We start from the raw sequence: 16,722 nt of genomic DNA, 5'->3' as shown, positions 1-16,722 counted from the left end.
ATGAAGGTCCCACCCTCATGACCTGTTGCCCCAAAGGCCCTACTTCCTAAAATCATCGCCTTGGGGGTTAGACTTCAATGTATGAATTTTAGGGGGACACAAATATTCAGACCATAGCAGATTGCTTTGTTTCATCAAAGTGGCAAGGTCGGTAGGCTTCCCCCAAATGAGGCAGTGGGAGGGGAGGTAGACACAGCGCTATGAATGGGCTCAGAGGCCAGACTGCTGGGTTCAAACCCCTGCAGCCCTCCTGACTAGCTTGTCATCTTGGGACAGTTACTTTATTTCTCTGTGCCTTGGTTTCCCCAGCTGTAAAACGTGACAACAATGGTACTGACCGTATAGTATTGTTTAATGACTGATGGGCTAATTTCCGTCAAGCACACCAAACAGTGTCTGGCTGTTGGGAAGTACCATAGTGAGTGTTTACTGGTATCCTTTTCTACAAAGGGTCAGATACCCCACTAAGCACGGGAGACGGATTCTTTTCCATTGCCTTAAAAATCCTACGAACTATGCATCACGATCCACATTTTGTTGTTCTGGTTATGTGGTTAGCCCAAGGTTATATTGCTAATCAGCAACGGGGATGAGAATCTGAGACCCTGACTCCACGATCTCACCTCTTTGTACACAATCGAAAATTGGCCGTTTCTTCTGTTGAACCCGACACTAAGTCACCTCACTCCATTCTGTGCTCTCAGTTAACAGAACAAAATACCTTGACTTCTTTTACAGTCTGAGCAATTTGTATGGCAAGGGTTTACCCTAATTCTAGAGAATGTTGAAAAGCTTAATGAGTGCCCCTAAAGAGAGATGATCTATCTCGAAGGAAGTTAATGAGAAAAGGAACACCTGTTTGAAAAGTATTTTTATATTAAAACTGGGAGCTCAAAAGAGTGAGTAAAAAGCCATCAGTTTGAAACATCTATCTATAAGCTATCTATATGTACTTTGCCTTTAAAATATTTTTTATAACGATTTTTTATTATATTGTTAGTCACCATACAGTACATCCCCGGTTTCCGATGTAATTGCCTTTAAAATATTAAGGAAATTAAGTATGGGATGTAGAATGTAGATATCATATATATCTGAAAAACTCCTGGGTGGATGGAAAGAGTGCTGACTCAGCCGATCCGGTTTCTGGGCCTCAAGTCAGCCCCCAGTAGCTAACCACTGTTCTGAGCCTTGGCTTCCTCATGGGGGAAATGAGTGGGTTGAACTAGATGACCTTTCAGGGCATCAAATCGTGCTAAGTTTCTTTAGCCATCAAGGGACAAGCTATTTTACATTTTGTTTAGTGGTTGCTCAGTGGTGGGGGAGTACCAGGAATTTGGGGGAATTCCCAGAATACATGGGTAAAAAATATATTTTTAAAAGTTTGTAACATATAAGCAAAAAGGATTAATATCTTTAATATCGAGGGAGATTTTAAGAAATGAGGAAATAATGTTGGAGAAGTTGATAAAACAGATGACTTACAGAAGAAAAATATAACTGGTTAGTAAACAGATGAGAGAATGTTAATTTTTATTAGTCATCAATGAAATGCAAATGAGAACAAATCAAATTGGCAAATACTAAACCCAGTGATCGCTGGTAGTATGATAAAGTGAATACTCTCATGGAGTAGAACCTGGTCTAATTTTATATCTCTTTTGTTCCAGTAATTGCACTCATATCTATTTATACTAAAGAAATCGTTGTATATTTATACAAATTTATTTTTAGAATGCTCACCCACTGTTATTACAGTAAAAATCAGAAACAATTTAAATGTCCAAAAACAGGCAATTGATTAAATAAATAATGCTATATTCATATAATGAAACATTATGCAGTAATCAAAACTATGTTTGAAGAATTTTAATGATACAGGAAATATTAACGATGTAGATATTAAATAAAAAAAGCAAGAAACCAAACTACATGTAAAGTATGGTATTAGTTTCAGAAAAAAAAAAAGAAAAATGCACTGAAAAAGAGAAACAGGAAAAGGTACATTAATATCTTACAGCTTTTGGTTCTAGGTGGCAGCTGGTTTTCTCCTTTAGGTCCTTTAGATCATTCAGTATTTTGAAATGTTGTAGAATGTGTATGTACTACTTTTATAATCTAAAAAAAAAAGTATATATAAAAAGGATCCAGAGAAAATGAGAAGTTAGCCAGCGTGAGGGGGCCGTCTCTAGTCCCATTGGATCAGCAAAGAAAAAGGGAACTGCTGGGGCGCCTGGGCGGCTCAGTCACTGTGAGTCTGACTCTGGATTTTGGCTCAGGTCATGATCTCAGGGTCCTGGGATTGAGTCCCATGTAGGGTCCCTGCTCAGCGGGGAGTCTGCTTCCCCTCTCTCTCTGCCCCTCCCCCCACCTGTGTGCGTGCGCTCTCTCTCTCTCTCTTAACTAAATAAATAAATCTTAAAAAAAAAAAAAAAAGGAACTGCTGTTCGGCACCCATAGCTTGTGTGTGTGTGTTGAGTGATGGTGGTGGTGGTGCGGCCATCGGCGGTAGGGAAACCCTGGGGTCTGATGGTTTTCTTCATCATAGATGGTGCTTTAGAGCTGGGGGCTGGGCTTGGAGGAGGTCTACGCTGATGTCCGGCAGATAGCATATTTTCACAGCAAGTAGACATCATCAGGTAAGTAGCTACTTTAGGTGAGAGGGGAAAACAAAATCCTAAAGCAGAACTTCCTGTTGCCCCCTCACCTTTGCAGACAAAAAGGACCCCCACGGCGGAAGGAACGTCTCCTTCATTCTCAGAGTTGCTTTGATTTGGGATCTGGTTTTGTGTGGGTAATATAGTTTCACACTTGAGACTTTCTTTTCTTTTCTTTTCTTTCTTTCTTTCTTTCTTTCTTTCTTTCTTTCTTTCTTTCTTTCTTTCTCTTTCTTTCTTTCTTTCTTTCTTTCTTTCTTTCTCTTTCTTTCTTTCTTTCTTTCTTTCTTTCTTTCTTTCTTTCTTTCTTTCTTCTTTCTTTCTTGTTATTTTCATTAAGACTTTTTTGCTCTTTTGCAAAGAGCTAATTCTGCAGAATTGGGGCAAAGAGGAAGAAGGGAAGTCAGTGAATGTAATTATACTGGTTAGGAAGTAAAGTGTTAAAATAATCTCAAAGTAACTTCGAGTACCCTTTGGCTGGTGTATTTTCTAGAGTTTGCCCTTACTTCCCGGGGATAGATGATGATGTCCTGTTGAGATGCAGGTAAAGCTTGTACTTGAAGCTCACGTTTCTCTTTTTATGGCTTGGTTGGGAATCCTAACCCAGAGCCATGGCTTCTCTTCCCCCAGATCCATCCCCATGGGAGGTAGGCTCCAACCAAGCCTTTGCACCGTCTACCCTATGTCACTTGTCATTCGATACACAAGCATTTTTTCAAATACTTGAAAAAGTCATCATCGCATGAACTATACTTATGTTTTGGTGATATTTTTTGCATTTTCTGTATAACTAAAGATGGGAATAAAACCATAGCTTGCACAAATTGCTATAGAAAACAAAAGATCTCACCTTGAAAAACTTTTATCATAAAAGATTTTGAACATACTTTAAAGCAGAGAGAACAGACTAACATACCCCCCATATAACTGTCATTCAACTGCAACAGTTCTCAACATTTTCCCACTTTTATTTTGTCATCATCCGTACTTCTTGTTGTTGCTGTCTTTTCTGGAATAATCTAAAATCCCAGGCAACATATTCAATTCACCTGTCAGATAGGACTTAAAAAATATGTATGACCACAATATGATTATCGCTTAAGAAAATCAGCAATAGTTCCTTACTGTCATCTAATACCCAGGCCATATTCGAACTCTCTTGAATATCTAGAAAACAGAAAAAAGACTTAAAAAAAACTCTCATGAACAAGAAGAGAGATGAGTTTGAGATATTTGTGGGAGGAGGCCGAATTAATCAGTTTTCCTTGTCTTCTCTCCAAAATAGGAACCAGAAGCCAGAGAGAGCGCTTCTAGGAATTTTAAACAATTTCGGCTGTCTAGATCTAGAAAAGTTTTATCTTTGGACACTGCTGGGGACTCACAGAAATTCTCTATAGCCTCAAAGGAACTCAGATCAGCCTTTTCTTTCCCTTCCAGGCAAGATTTAAAAAACAAAGCAACACATACAGGGACTCCTGGCTTGAACATCTGATTTCGACTCAGGTCATGATCTCAGGGTCATGAGATTGAGCCCCACGTTGGGCTTCGTGCTCAGTGGGGATTCTGCTTGAGACTCTCTCTCCCTCCTCCTCTGCCCCTCTGCCCCCGGTGCTCTCTCTCTAAATAAATAAATCTTTAAAAAACCCCACGGCACAGCACATACAAAGCACTTCAAAATTGGTCAAGTAACACAGGCATATTGTAGAAATATTTTAAAGAGCACATAAACAAGGAGAAGAAAAGGAGAATGACCTACTCTCCTAGGACCATAGACAATCCACCTTACCATTGGTATATAGTGCTCTGGGCTTTCTCATCCCTGTGGAATCGTACTGTACATACCATTTTGAAACCTGCTTTTGCCCCATTCAGCTTAGCGAGACTTTCCCCTGGTCAGTTGACGTTCTCGTGCACTGCTATTTTAAAGGATATTGATCAGAGGAATAAACGAATTAATCTACCCAAGAACCACCTGTTCTTACATAATTTTCTCCATTATAAACAACGTAGATAAGAACATGTGTGTAACTAATTATTTCGCTCAGAGTTCATGGAAGAATAAGAACTATCCTTCTGCCATCACGTCTTCTCTTCCCTCTCGTTCTTATCCCTTGTGATGTGGCCACAGCCCCTCCCTTGGCTCTCTGGAAATGTCTCTGGCTCATCAGCAGGCACCCCAATCTGAAATACCAAGCTCTGCCTGGTCTCCTTCAGTGTTTCCTGTTTGCCAGTGGCTTCCTCCCAGGCCCCCAGCCTCAGGCCTCAGAATCTTCTCACTGAAGGCCTGGGTGTTAGTTCTACCTCAGGGATGTTGCTGGGGTCCCTCTCCTCCTTTCTAGCCCTGTAGTGTGCACTCTAGACAAAGCCCTCCTTGTTCTTACCTCTGTATTACTCCAGGAGCCCCCAGACTTGCCCCTCTGCTCTTCCCTCTTGGATCGCTCCACACATACAACAGGAATGAGCTTTGTGGAACCCTGCTTTGTCTGCCATTCTGGCCTCTGTCTGTCAGCCCAGCTGAGCTGCTTGCCGGCCTCGTGACACGTGCCCCACGTTTCTTTCTTTCACTGGTCATGTTTCTCTTTCACTTTCGTCTTTGTGCTTCTCAACTCTATTGTTTGAAGGGTCACGTTCTAATGTCCTGGTGTCTACAAAGCCTTTCTTGATTCCTGCCCATGGCAAGCAGCACTTTTTTCCTTTGTTAGCACTTGGCTTATTCCTGCTTTGGACACGGTGGAGGTTTATGGCTTGCATTGCCTTTAGATTCTAAGTGTCCTGAGGGCAGGGACTGGGTCTCATTTAACCTGGAATGTGCTCCATTGTATGGCACGATGCCTGACACATAGTAGGTGCTCAAAACGTCCAGTGAATAGGGACTATCTGAGTTAAAAGAGAACGGATTGGTTGGAGTATATGTGCCAAAGGCCCGGGGATTTGAGTTGACTGTGGAGCTCATACTATATGCTGTCGATGCTGACAGGCCAGAAGCAGTTTTGGATTATATGAAAACAAATATCGGCTCATTTCCCACAATTCCCTCTGCTTCTCTCTCCCCACCTAGCAACCCTCGAAACAGCCTCCCAGAACCACTTTCCACTTCCCAAACCAAACCCGTATTTCATGCTGCTGGGCCTTTGCACATGCTTCCCTCCCTCCTCCCCCTGCCATTTCTTCTTCTTTGTTTGTCACAATCTTATTCATCCTACACATCTGATGTCCCCTTTTGAATGTAGGGTTTCCTGATCACCAGAGAATTAATGGCTCCCTCTTCTGGGGTTTAGAGGACTGGTTCATATCACCATGATCACAGCAGTGGCTATTGGTGCCTGCCTATTTTATTCCTGGTGCTGTTTCCCACTCATGACACATACTAGTTTATAATAATCTTCCATCAACCCTTCTAGGTAAATAATAAAAGGAGATACTTCTGTAATAGTCACTCTGTGCCAGGTACCATTTTATGTGCCCCACATTCATTAACCCATTTAATTCCCTACCACAGCCTTTGTAAGGGAGGCATTGCCATTGTTGCTTATTTACAATTGAGGAAACTAAGGCTCAGAAGGGTTAAGTGCCTTTCATGAGATCACACAGCCTGTAGTTAGGAGAGGCAGGTGGCGGTATGACTCCTGACTCTGGATTCTTAATCATTAGGCTCTATTGCCTCTATTGATAAAGGAACTGAAGCTCAGAGATGTTAAGTAATCTGCCCCAGACCACACAGTAAGTGTCAGATGTTGGAGCCCAGCTCAAGCTTGCCTGAGCCCAGAGTCTGTGCTCTCTTTTTTTACTCTGAACCGCCTCTCTTCGTAGCAGGGGTCGTCAAACTTTTTCTGTAAAGGGCTGAATAGTAAATATTTTAGGTTTTGTGAGTTTATCACCTCTGTTGCAACTTTGCATTATAGCAAGAAAGCAGCCATAGCCAATGCTAAATGAAAGAGCATGACCGTGTTCCGATAAAATGTTATTATTAATGGACACTGAAATTCGATTGTCATATAATTTTCACATGACATGAAATAATCTTTTAATTTTTTTCAATCATTAGGAAATGTAAAAACCATGCTTAATTCATGGACCATACAAAAACAGGTTGCGGGTGTGGCCCGCGGTGAGCCGGAGTTTGACAACCTTGTTTCATAGCAACATCACATCATAGAATGGTTAGATATGCATGAATCTGTCTCTTCGCTCTCTCTTTCCTTGAACAATTCAGCTTAGGGCCCTGAACATGCATGCCCAACTGAGAAAATGTGAGTCCTTTGGTAAATGAAATTCACGTTCTTTAGGAAGAAGTTCAGAGAGCATGTGACCGTCTTTGAGCATGCCCCGTGTGGACTGCACCCCCAGCTCCAAGTGGTTTTTCCAAACACGCCTTCCGTTGCTCTGGGAAAAGCTGTGGTAGCTGCATTTTCCCAGCCGCCTTAGTTCTGAGATGAGGTTCTGGTGTTCCTTAATGGTGCTCTGGGCGGCTGGCTGGCGGGCCTTGTTCCTTACTTGGATCAAGCTGGGAACTTGAGACCGTGGTTATGATCTGATTATTGCGCTCCTGGGAGTGGCAGGGACCAGTCTGAGCAGGGTGGCTGGAACAGAGGAGAGGAAGGGTGCGCTCCCTGCTTGGCCTGTGGGTCAGAGGAACAGGGCTCTTGCTCAGAGGCTTCGAGGCTCAGGACACTGAGATAGTGGGAAGTCTCAGTGCGTGGTGGTGCTCCATTCTAACTCAGGTATGACGGGATGAAATAGGGTTTACAATTAGGATTGTAAATATTGCTTAGAACCTTGATTTTGGAAATCTTATATTGAAAGTTGCAAACCAGCATCTTGCAAGCAAAGTTTCAGAACAAAATTCATTTGAAACAGGGGTAATCTTTGTATACAAATAAACTGGGGGTAATTGGGTGAGGGGCATGAAGGAGGGCACTTGATGTAATGAGCACTGGGTGTTACATGCAACTGATGAGTCACTAAATTCTACCTCTGAAATAATAGTACAGTGTGTGTTAAATAAATGGAATTTAAATTAAAAAATTTTTAAAAAGAAAATAAACTGAGGGGTGCCTGGCTGGTTCAGTCAGTAAAGCATGCGATTCTTGATCTTGGGGTTGTGAGTTCAAGCCCCACGTTGGGTGTAGAGAACACTTAAAATAAAATCTTTTAAAAAATGATATTTCCTTCTTTGATTTTGATGGGGAATTTAATCATTGTTTGTAACAATTAGAAACAGGCTAAGGGGAATTACTAAAGTAGGGCTGAGAATTAGTGAAATGAACTCTTGTAAGATGAAACTCAAGATAGGATACTACTTGAAAAGATGGCGGCCTCGAAGGCGGTAACCTTATTTAAAGCGTCTTGAAACTGGGTTTGCATAGGAAGCATAGTTGTATTTGAGATGCTTGGCCGAGGGCTGGAGGGAATTACAGGCTGAGGGGGACATGTGGGGCTGCTGCTTCTCTGGAGTCAGACTCCAGTTAGGGCTCACGTTGCCTCTGCCATTTGCTTGCTGTGTGACTGCGGGCAAGGTTCTCAACGCCCTTGGAGTCTCTACAGATGTGAAATAGTAATTTCTACTCAGACAGCAACTATCTTGTTTACGAGTATGCTCCCAGGCCATGTTATGGTGCCGGCCACACAGGAAGCCCTAAACAAATGTTTTTTAAAAATGAATAAAACAACTAATGAATAATACAAAGTACTTGGTACAGTCCCCGAAAGATGCTGAATAGTGTAAATAAAAGTCACAAAACAACCATTGACCCAGCCGTGCCACATTTGGGACTATATCCCCTAAGAAATCATCCCACATAAAGGTAACATATATATGTGTATATGCATGGATATGTTTTACATGTAAAATAGCACGGTTGTTAATGATGGTGAAATACTGGGGAACTAACTCAAAGACTCGGCGAACCATGGAGAATGGCTGGACACTTACAATTGTTGAAGCGATGGGAAGCTATTTAGCTAAAACCTGGCAAGTGTGTAGACTGTTGAAAATCAACATTTAAAAAAAAATCAGAGAAAATGTTTAGAAGATCTATATAAGTGTTTATTTACTAGAGAAGGAAACTGAGTAAGAGTTTGGAGTGATAACATTTAGAGATAATTACACTTTTTTTCTGTGAAGTTGCTTAAGGGTTTTTGAGCTGACCCTCCTCCCACTGCCCCCCCCCCCCCGATGAAGGAAAAGAAAGGAAATGAAGCCCCCAACCCTGTTGCCAGATAGGGAGCTTTCGCGGTGGTGTCCCTGCTAGGCTGTGGACAGGTCGCTAATGGAAGGTCCTGGCGGGAGATGGGTCGCTGAAGAGCGTGATGCTTTCTTAATCAACTAAGTGTGTTAGATCCATGGCTGAACCCAGCTCCTTAATGAATGAATTGGCTGCTGCTAGTGCAGGTCCTTTGCCCAAAGCCCTTCTGAGGAGGATGACTGTTTGATGTATCCTCTGTACTCCGGAGGCCACCCTTGGTTCATATTTTTTGAAAAAGATAGCTGAGGATTCCATCAGCATTTTGAAATAAGCCACCTCAATCAAAGGCCGGATAACTTAGAACTTGCAATAATAATTAGTTAGTAATGGTCATAATTGCACCTTAGTTTTATATTGTGCCCTATTGTTCTGAAGGGGCTGTCTGTCTCACAGAATGAACGAGAGAGTATTTCTAAACGTACAGCTGTGGATGAGTACAAGTACAAGTTGTTGCTGGGTTGTTATAACTTCCACCTGATCCTTATCCGCTTCCTGCAAGGAAGGCAAAGCAGGTCTTATTTCAGGTTTACAGAGGAGGAATTAGCACAAGAGGGCCAACTACTTTATCAGGGTGGGATGATGGCTACGTGACGGGTCTGTGGGGACAGATTATGACAACACAGAGGGGACGCCTAATGTAGCAGCAGCCCAGGTCATCAGAGAATATTTTCAAGAAGGGGTGGATGTTGGGGGGTGAGTGAAAGGAAAGGTCTTTGCAGGCAAATAGAGAAGCACAGAGTATGTCCGAACGGGTCTGTTAGTTGGGATGGGAATGGAGGCCAGAGTGAATCCTGGATTTCCTACTGGCCAGCCCTCAGCTTTCCAGGAGATGAAGAGGATTAGGGCGTCTCGTCCCTACGCCCTCCCTCTCGTCTGCCTTTGTCCTGCTGCTGAGGTGCGCAGAGGCTCCCTCCTTACACCCTTGCCTTTGGGAGAGGAAGCCTCGTTCCCACCTTCCCTCTGTGTGCGACCCATCCAGGCCCCTTGAAGGTGTATTTCCTGTGAAAACGGTGGAAAAGGGAGAAAGGGAGACAGAACTCAAGTTACTGAGAACTGAGAAATTCTGAGATTGAAGGTGCATTGATTCCAGTGTGACTGAATCCTCACAGGGTCACTTAGTGGCCTCCCTCGTGATGCCATTTGAATTCACTCTCAGTAACTCTTCTGCAGGGAGAGACATAGAATGGGGGCCCCCTAGCCGGTTAGCCACTTTGCAGTACCATGGAAAAACCGCATCTGTTTTTCACCAACAGGGCTTTTTAGAGAGAATTTCTCATTTTAGGAGAAACTCCACTGAAAGCAAGCCCATCCAGCTTCCAGACTGCTGATGGGACCCACAATGGGTTTTGTGGGTACATGTGACACGCCAACTGGAGATGATCTGTCATGTCTATATAGGGTAGTGCTCTAACCTGGACCGGAGGCCCTCCCCTTCCCCTCTCCCAGCTCCATATTTAGCCATCTGTGAAGGCTACGTGTGTCATCGAAGTGTATCATCTTCTTTACTGCTACAGAACAATACAGAGGTTTACGTTCTTGTACCCACTGAGGCAGGTAACGAAGCTTTCTCCTTTGGCCTCAGTTTTAATAGAACCACAGAGAAAGCTAATCTTGTCCAACCACTTTGCAATTTGGGAAACTGAGGCCCTGAGAGCTGATTTGATGTGCCTCTTAGTGCTAGAGCTGGCTGGGAATGAAGGTCACTGACTTTTGGAAGCTTGGTAATTGGCAAGGCTCAAATAGGAATTTCTTTGTATGTTCACACCATATTTTTGTTTTCATGTTACAAGAAATCCCCCCTTTTTTGGTCATCACGGCTTGGTGTGAGATACACAGAGCAGTCTTTGACAGAGAAGACTCTCTAGGGCTACTTCTAATTCCCCACTTATAATCCATCATTGTTTAGCATTGTATTTAGTGATTATTATCTAACAATGATACTAATAATAAGGATGACTTACTGTACGTTTGCTAGGTGTTGACTATTTACATACAGTATGTTTACATTATGCACGATGCTAGGGATTTTATACATCTGAGCGTACTTACTAGTCTCAGAACCCCGATGATGTGGATTTACAGATTGCAGATGCACGATTTACAGAGGAGGAAACGGAGACATAGGGAGGTTAAGAAACTCTGCTGAGGTTGCTGCACCGTGGTTGGCTGAGAGTCAGGATTCAATTCCAGATCCACCCAACTTTAAAGTTGGTGTTCTTGCCTTGTTCTTGCCTCATCGACTTCTCGTTGCAGGTACCTACTCTGGAAGTTTGGCTTTTGCTCAGTCAATCTATTAGCAAGATTTTATTTAATAACCGAAAGCCTGACATATGCACATTTTTTTCCTAGTTCCAGTCCTGTTCCAGGGGCATCAAAATAAAACTCAAAAATGTCTTAAAAGGTCTTGGCTCTGGACCAAGTAATGAGGCGGTCACAAACGCATATATTTAAGTCATCTGTAGGTCTGAAGAGCTAAAGTCTGAGACCTGACAGAGCCCCCCAAGAAGACCTTGCTCAAAGGTCTGGTGACAAAGAGGTAGGTGTCCTGGATGATGGTGTGTGAAAGTGACCCATTGTGAGTCTTAAGACAGAGTCGAGCCAATCATTTGACATCCCAGCTCCTGTGCCCTGGACATTCAATAATTGGCATTTTATTTTTTTGTTAGAGAGAGAGAGAACGCTCACACGAGCATGAGAGTGGTGGGGGAAGGAGCAGAGGGAGAGAGAGCATCTTAGGCAGGCTCCCTGCTAAGCAGGGAGCCTCACATGGGGCTTGATCCCAGGACCCTGAGATCATGACCTGAGCTGAAATCAAGAGACTGATGCTTAACTGACTGAACCACCCAGGCACCTCAATATTTAGCATTTTAAATAAATAGTAGTGGAAATACATAACAGGATGCTTCCATATAGGTCCTGTGCACCAGGTTCTGTGCTAAGACAGACTCTCTACACGCTGAATACTTATAATAATCGTACTTTTCTTATTCTCATTTTTATGAAGGAACCAGGGCTCCAAGAGGTTAAGTAACTCAGCCAAGGTCACCCAGCTCACATGTCATTAAAAAATGAATACGTGAAAATCGTGTGAATTATGCATTTGATTGCAAAGGCTATTATGTCAAATTAAACAAACAGAGACTATGGGTTGATAAGGATAAACAGTTCTTGGAAGCGAATGGCAGGATTTAGAGGAGTGATTTTTTTAAAAAATAATGTTTTGAGGGGTGCCTAGGTGGCTCAGTCAGTTAAGAGGCCAGCTCTTGGTTTCAGCTCAGGTCATGATCTCAGGGTCCTGGGATTGAGCCCCACATGGGGCTCCATGCTCAGTGGGGAGTCTGCTTGAGGATTCTCTCTCTCCTTCTCCCTCTGCTGCTACCTGCCCCCTCTAAAATAAACAAACAAATAAATCTTTAAAAAATTATGTTTTGAGGCAGACCTATACATTGCTTTACATGTGATAAGTCAGGAATATCTCCAGTGAGGAAGGTTATAAGCCCAGACTGTATTAATAACCTTGACTCTGAATTTTGGTCTGAAAGATCTTTCCTTTGTCTGATGCTGGGCTGGTCTGCCATGATGTCCTTCGGCAGACGGGACACCGTCTCCAGGGCTGATCTCATCGTCTGGAGCTCTCACATCTGCAGTGAATGAGAATTTATTTGACCCTTTCACGAAATTCAGCTGCTGTCATATTTATGCAGCTCAGTTTAAGTGATGCTCCCTGCATAGGGTTGCTTCTAAGCAAGTTATTTTGTATCGCCAGGGCCCAGCAGAGTTGCTGATACATACGTAGCTGTTTCGAAACATAGGGGAGAAAGAGCTAATTTACTCCTCACAACATCTCTGAGAAGCCGATCCTCAGTTTATTGCATTCTTGCAGATGTGTACAGAGGTTTGGAGATGAAGTCACGTGCTCAAAGCCAGGTCATTGGGTCGGTGATGGAGCTGGATTTCAGATGCAGAAAATGCCAAGGGCGGTGCTGTTTCTATTACATCTGTAGCTGGTTTTTGGCAAAACCTCAAGAGAAAAACCACAGCAAATTTTTAGAGTTCTGGTGATTTCTTTTCTCTGACCTCAGCACGAATTCCCAGATAAGCGAGGACTGGCCGATTAATCAATACATGAAGGGACGTGCTTATACTGTCACTCATTATGCTTCTCTTTCTCGCAGTTCCCAAAGTGGCCGGGATCCATTAGAAACTGAAGCTGCTGTCTGTGGCCTTCCCCACTTCGTGGAGCAGAAGCCAACAGAGAGCTGTTGGAAAGCGAGCATTCACACATCAGGTAGCTATTGAGGTCTTTTTCATGTTGATATCAGAGCAGTTGCTAGTGTTTTTATCACTAGGCTGATTTAGAGATAAAACCAGCTTCTGCTTCTTGCCTGGGTGGAGTTGTGGGTGTCTGTGCTGGGGTATGTGCACCGCTTTTCTCACCAAAGGGGAGAGTGATTGGACAGTGGGTTGGACGGCTACACCGAGGTGAGCCCCGTGTTTAATCAGCGTGCCAATGAGGAAGCTCCCCGTCTTTAAAAAGGGAAAGAGGCACCTCGGTGGCTCAGTTGGCTGAGCATCGGACTCTTGATTTAGGCTCAGGTCATGATCTCAGGGTCATGGGATCGAACCCCACATCAGGCTCTGCGCTGAGCGTGGTTCCTGCTTGGGATTCTCTCTCCTCCTCTGCTCCTCCCCCTTCACTTGCACAAGCTCTTCCTTCAAAAAAAAAAAAAAAAAGGAAAAAGAAAGACTCAATCTCCCCCCCCCCCCTTTTCTTTCTGTTGCAGTTGAAGACTGGCCTTTGGAACTTTTCAATGTAGATCGCGTGTCTCCCTTGGATGGACGGGGAGAATTGCTGTCGGGGGTGCTGAGAACACAACCCCCTCCGGGTTTCATTCCCTGCGTTGAATGGCCTTTGCTTCAGCAGCCCACTGAGGGCCCTTTCCCTTGGGATTCTGAACTTGCAACTAGGACTCCAGGCTGGGAAGATGCTGAGTTCCATCAAGTGTGTGTTAGTGGGAGATTCTGCTGTGGGGAAAACCTCTCTGCTGGTGCGCTTCACTTCAGAGACCTTTCCTGAAGCTTACAAGCCCACAGTGTATGAAAACACAGGTGTGGACGTCTTCATGGATGGCATCCAGATCAGCCTGGGCCTCTGGGACACAGCGGGTAACGATGCCTTCCGAAGTATCCGCCCCCTGTCCTACCAGCAGGCAGATGTGGTGCTGATGTGCTATTCCGTGGCCAACCATAACTCTTTCTTGAGCCTGAAGAACAAGTGGATTGCCGAAATCAGGAGCAACTTGCCCTGCACCCCCGTGCTGGTGGTGGCCACCCAGACGGACCAGCGGGAGGTGGGGCCCCACAGGGCCTCCTGCATCAATGCCATAGAAGGGAAAAAACTGGCCCAGGAAGTGAGAGCCAAGGGCTATCTGGAGTGCTCGGCCCTCAGCAACCGGGGGGTTCAGCAGGTGTTCGAGTGTGCCGTCCGGACTGCCGTCAACCAAGCCAGGAGACGCAACAGAAGGAGGTTCTTCTCCATTAATGAGTGCAAGATTTTCTAGCCTCCCAGAGACTCCACCCATCCTCGTTTACTCCCCCCAAAGACTCACGGGGCCAGGGAGAGCAGGCAAGCCCGCAAGGACTGAGGCTCTTTCTAGGTACGTCCGTCACAGCACTTCCCTTAGGAAGTGCTTACCGTTGTTGATGAGACTTGGCCACGGGCTGTTTTTATGAAATACACTCTACAAATGAACTTCTTGCCCAGTCCGATTAGAAGGTTCTATAATGAAGATTTCCATCTTCGATTAAAAAACAAAGTAGTCTCCATCATTTTGGACAAAGAAGTGAGTTTTTTCAAGAATTCCATATTTAAACACATATTGTATTTAAATGATAACACAATGTATAGCTCTTATATGTAATGAGTTTTTACATTTGGAAAGTTCTACAGGGTCCCACACACAAACTGCTGTATGAATGACATAACCCTCTGGGGGCTCTGCCAAAGGCTTGTAGTGTTTTCCCCTGTAGTAGTGATTTTTATGGAGACCACTTGCCTGCTAGATATTACTAGGTGATCAAATTTTAAAATGACCATAGCCAGATCTTTGCAATTACTTTTCCATCCGCCTGTTATTCAGAGTTGTACATAAAATACGGTTCAATAACATAAGATTCTTTAATGCTGCCTAATTAAAAATTAAAATTTTAAACAGCTGTCACTAGATTTCTCTATAGTTATATTTTTTTAAAAAAGCATTTCTTGTTTATGATACTACCTTTTACCCAAAGAAGTCCAATTGTGCAGTAAGCATTCCTCCCTCATTCACCAAGATAGACTGAAGGGAAGCCTACCAGGTAGGGAATCAGACTGTGCCAGTGGAGCAGAAGTGAGGAAGTCTTACCTTCATTTCAGGAACCGGTGCATTTTGCTTGCTTCTTCCAACACCATGCTTCCTAGCTGGTTGTATGTTTTCTGGAGAAGAGCAGGCTCCAATTTCCGTACAATGGGAATTTAGCAGATTTGCTATTTGAGGGCTGAACTGAGCTGGCAGGGCAACAGAAGTTATTAATGTTAGGATTCAATCCAGATCACTGGGAAGGCGTCTACATATATAGTGTGCATGTGTGTAAGGGGGAAAAAGGTGGGAACTTATCATTTTTACTATTTCATGAATATGAAACACCTGAGTGAAAAAAAAGAATTCACAGATTCCAAGCACAGGGACCCGGCAAACTGTAGAGCAACTGTTCAGATAATAAAAAGTTATCGGGAGAAAGACTGAATACAGAAGGACACATCTCGCCCTCCTCCAACCCCGTTCTATTGAATAGCTTAAAACAACGATATCGCTCAGCTGTTAAAGTTGAGAATTAGAGGACTATGTAACCAGAGGGGGAAATTGTGAAGGTGGGCACCCAGGTATTGCATTTGCTCACCTAATCGAATAAAACTTAGAACTACTCTGAACCACATTTGTTGAAGTATGTCATTGTTTTTGCACAACACAGCCAATCGCATACACATGGTAAGAGAGTGGGCATGAATGACTAACTTATGTTAAACATAAGCAACCCGATTTTTTAGTTTCCTTATGTGCTCAGTCCTTTACAGCTATAATCAGTGTCAAGATCAGATTTGCACTCATCTCCAGACTCCTTTCTCCTCCTTCCTACATCCAGGAAACGGCTCGGGACCTGGATCTTAGTCTCTGGGGGCCAAGGTTCCCTTAGTTTCCTGGGGCTGACGTCTCTGCCTTCACCTAGACATCTCCAGCCCTCCAGTCCTGTGGCTTGTCCTCACCTCTGTGTCACCCGTGTGCCTGGCTTGAGAGTGGCTACTTCCAGCTCTCTTCCCTGCACATCCGGAGAGTGGGAGGGCTTGAAAGCCAACCAAGCAGGGGAGGCGAGGACAGCTCATCTCTCTGATTTCCCTGTCGATCCCGACCCTCTCCTCCCACATAAGGAACAGTCTTAAAGCCCTCAGGTAGGTTCTCCTTCAGGGGCCAGTCTTTAGGGTGGAGGGGTATTTAACATGTTGGCAGGAATGAATTTCTGCTTACTAAAATTGGCTGTCCCCAGGCTTTTCATTCTTTCTTGCTGAAGCGAGATGGGAGAGGTGGATTGTCTGAACATGGGAGGGCTCGGGTACCTGATCCTAAGTGAGGGAAGTAATTCCCTGGTGGAAGGGAAGGAAGAAGGGCAAGCCGGAGAGGGCACAAACGGCTTTGCCTTCACCAGGGCAGGAACCAAACTTAAAGGCTCCCCCTGGGTATTCTCGCACGTGAGAACAGGAATCCATGTAGAAGTCCTCCCCAAAG

The 16,722-nt window shown here is 44.0% G+C and overlaps 1 protein-coding gene across 2 annotated transcripts in view; it reads left to right on the top strand.

Annotated features, from left to right (window-relative positions):
- Positions 1-16,355, top strand: part of RHOH (ras homolog family member H) — a 46,272-nt gene extending 29,917 nt beyond the window's left edge. For both annotated transcript variants that reach the window (XM_045815990.2, XM_045815989.2), the window contains exons 2-3: positions 13,078-13,190; positions 13,687-16,355. In XM_045815990.2, coding sequence (XP_045671946.1) covers positions 13,888-14,463 — 576 coding nt within the window. In that variant the 5' untranslated portion in view covers positions 13,078-13,190; positions 13,687-13,887 and the 3' untranslated portion in view covers positions 14,464-16,355. The remainder of the gene's footprint in view (positions 1-13,077; positions 13,191-13,686) is intronic.
- The last annotated feature ends 367 nt before the right edge of the window (positions 16,356-16,722 follow it).

This window comes from Ursus americanus, chromosome 8 (genome assembly GCF_024610735.1).
Source record: "Ursus americanus isolate L20-20 chromosome 8, mUrsAme1.1.p, whole genome shotgun sequence".
In the NCBI taxonomy this organism is placed as follows: Eukaryota; Metazoa; Chordata; class Mammalia; order Carnivora; family Ursidae; genus Ursus; species Ursus americanus.
The sequence above is the reverse complement of the archived record's forward strand: the minus strand, read 5'-3'. Positions and strand labels throughout refer to the sequence as shown.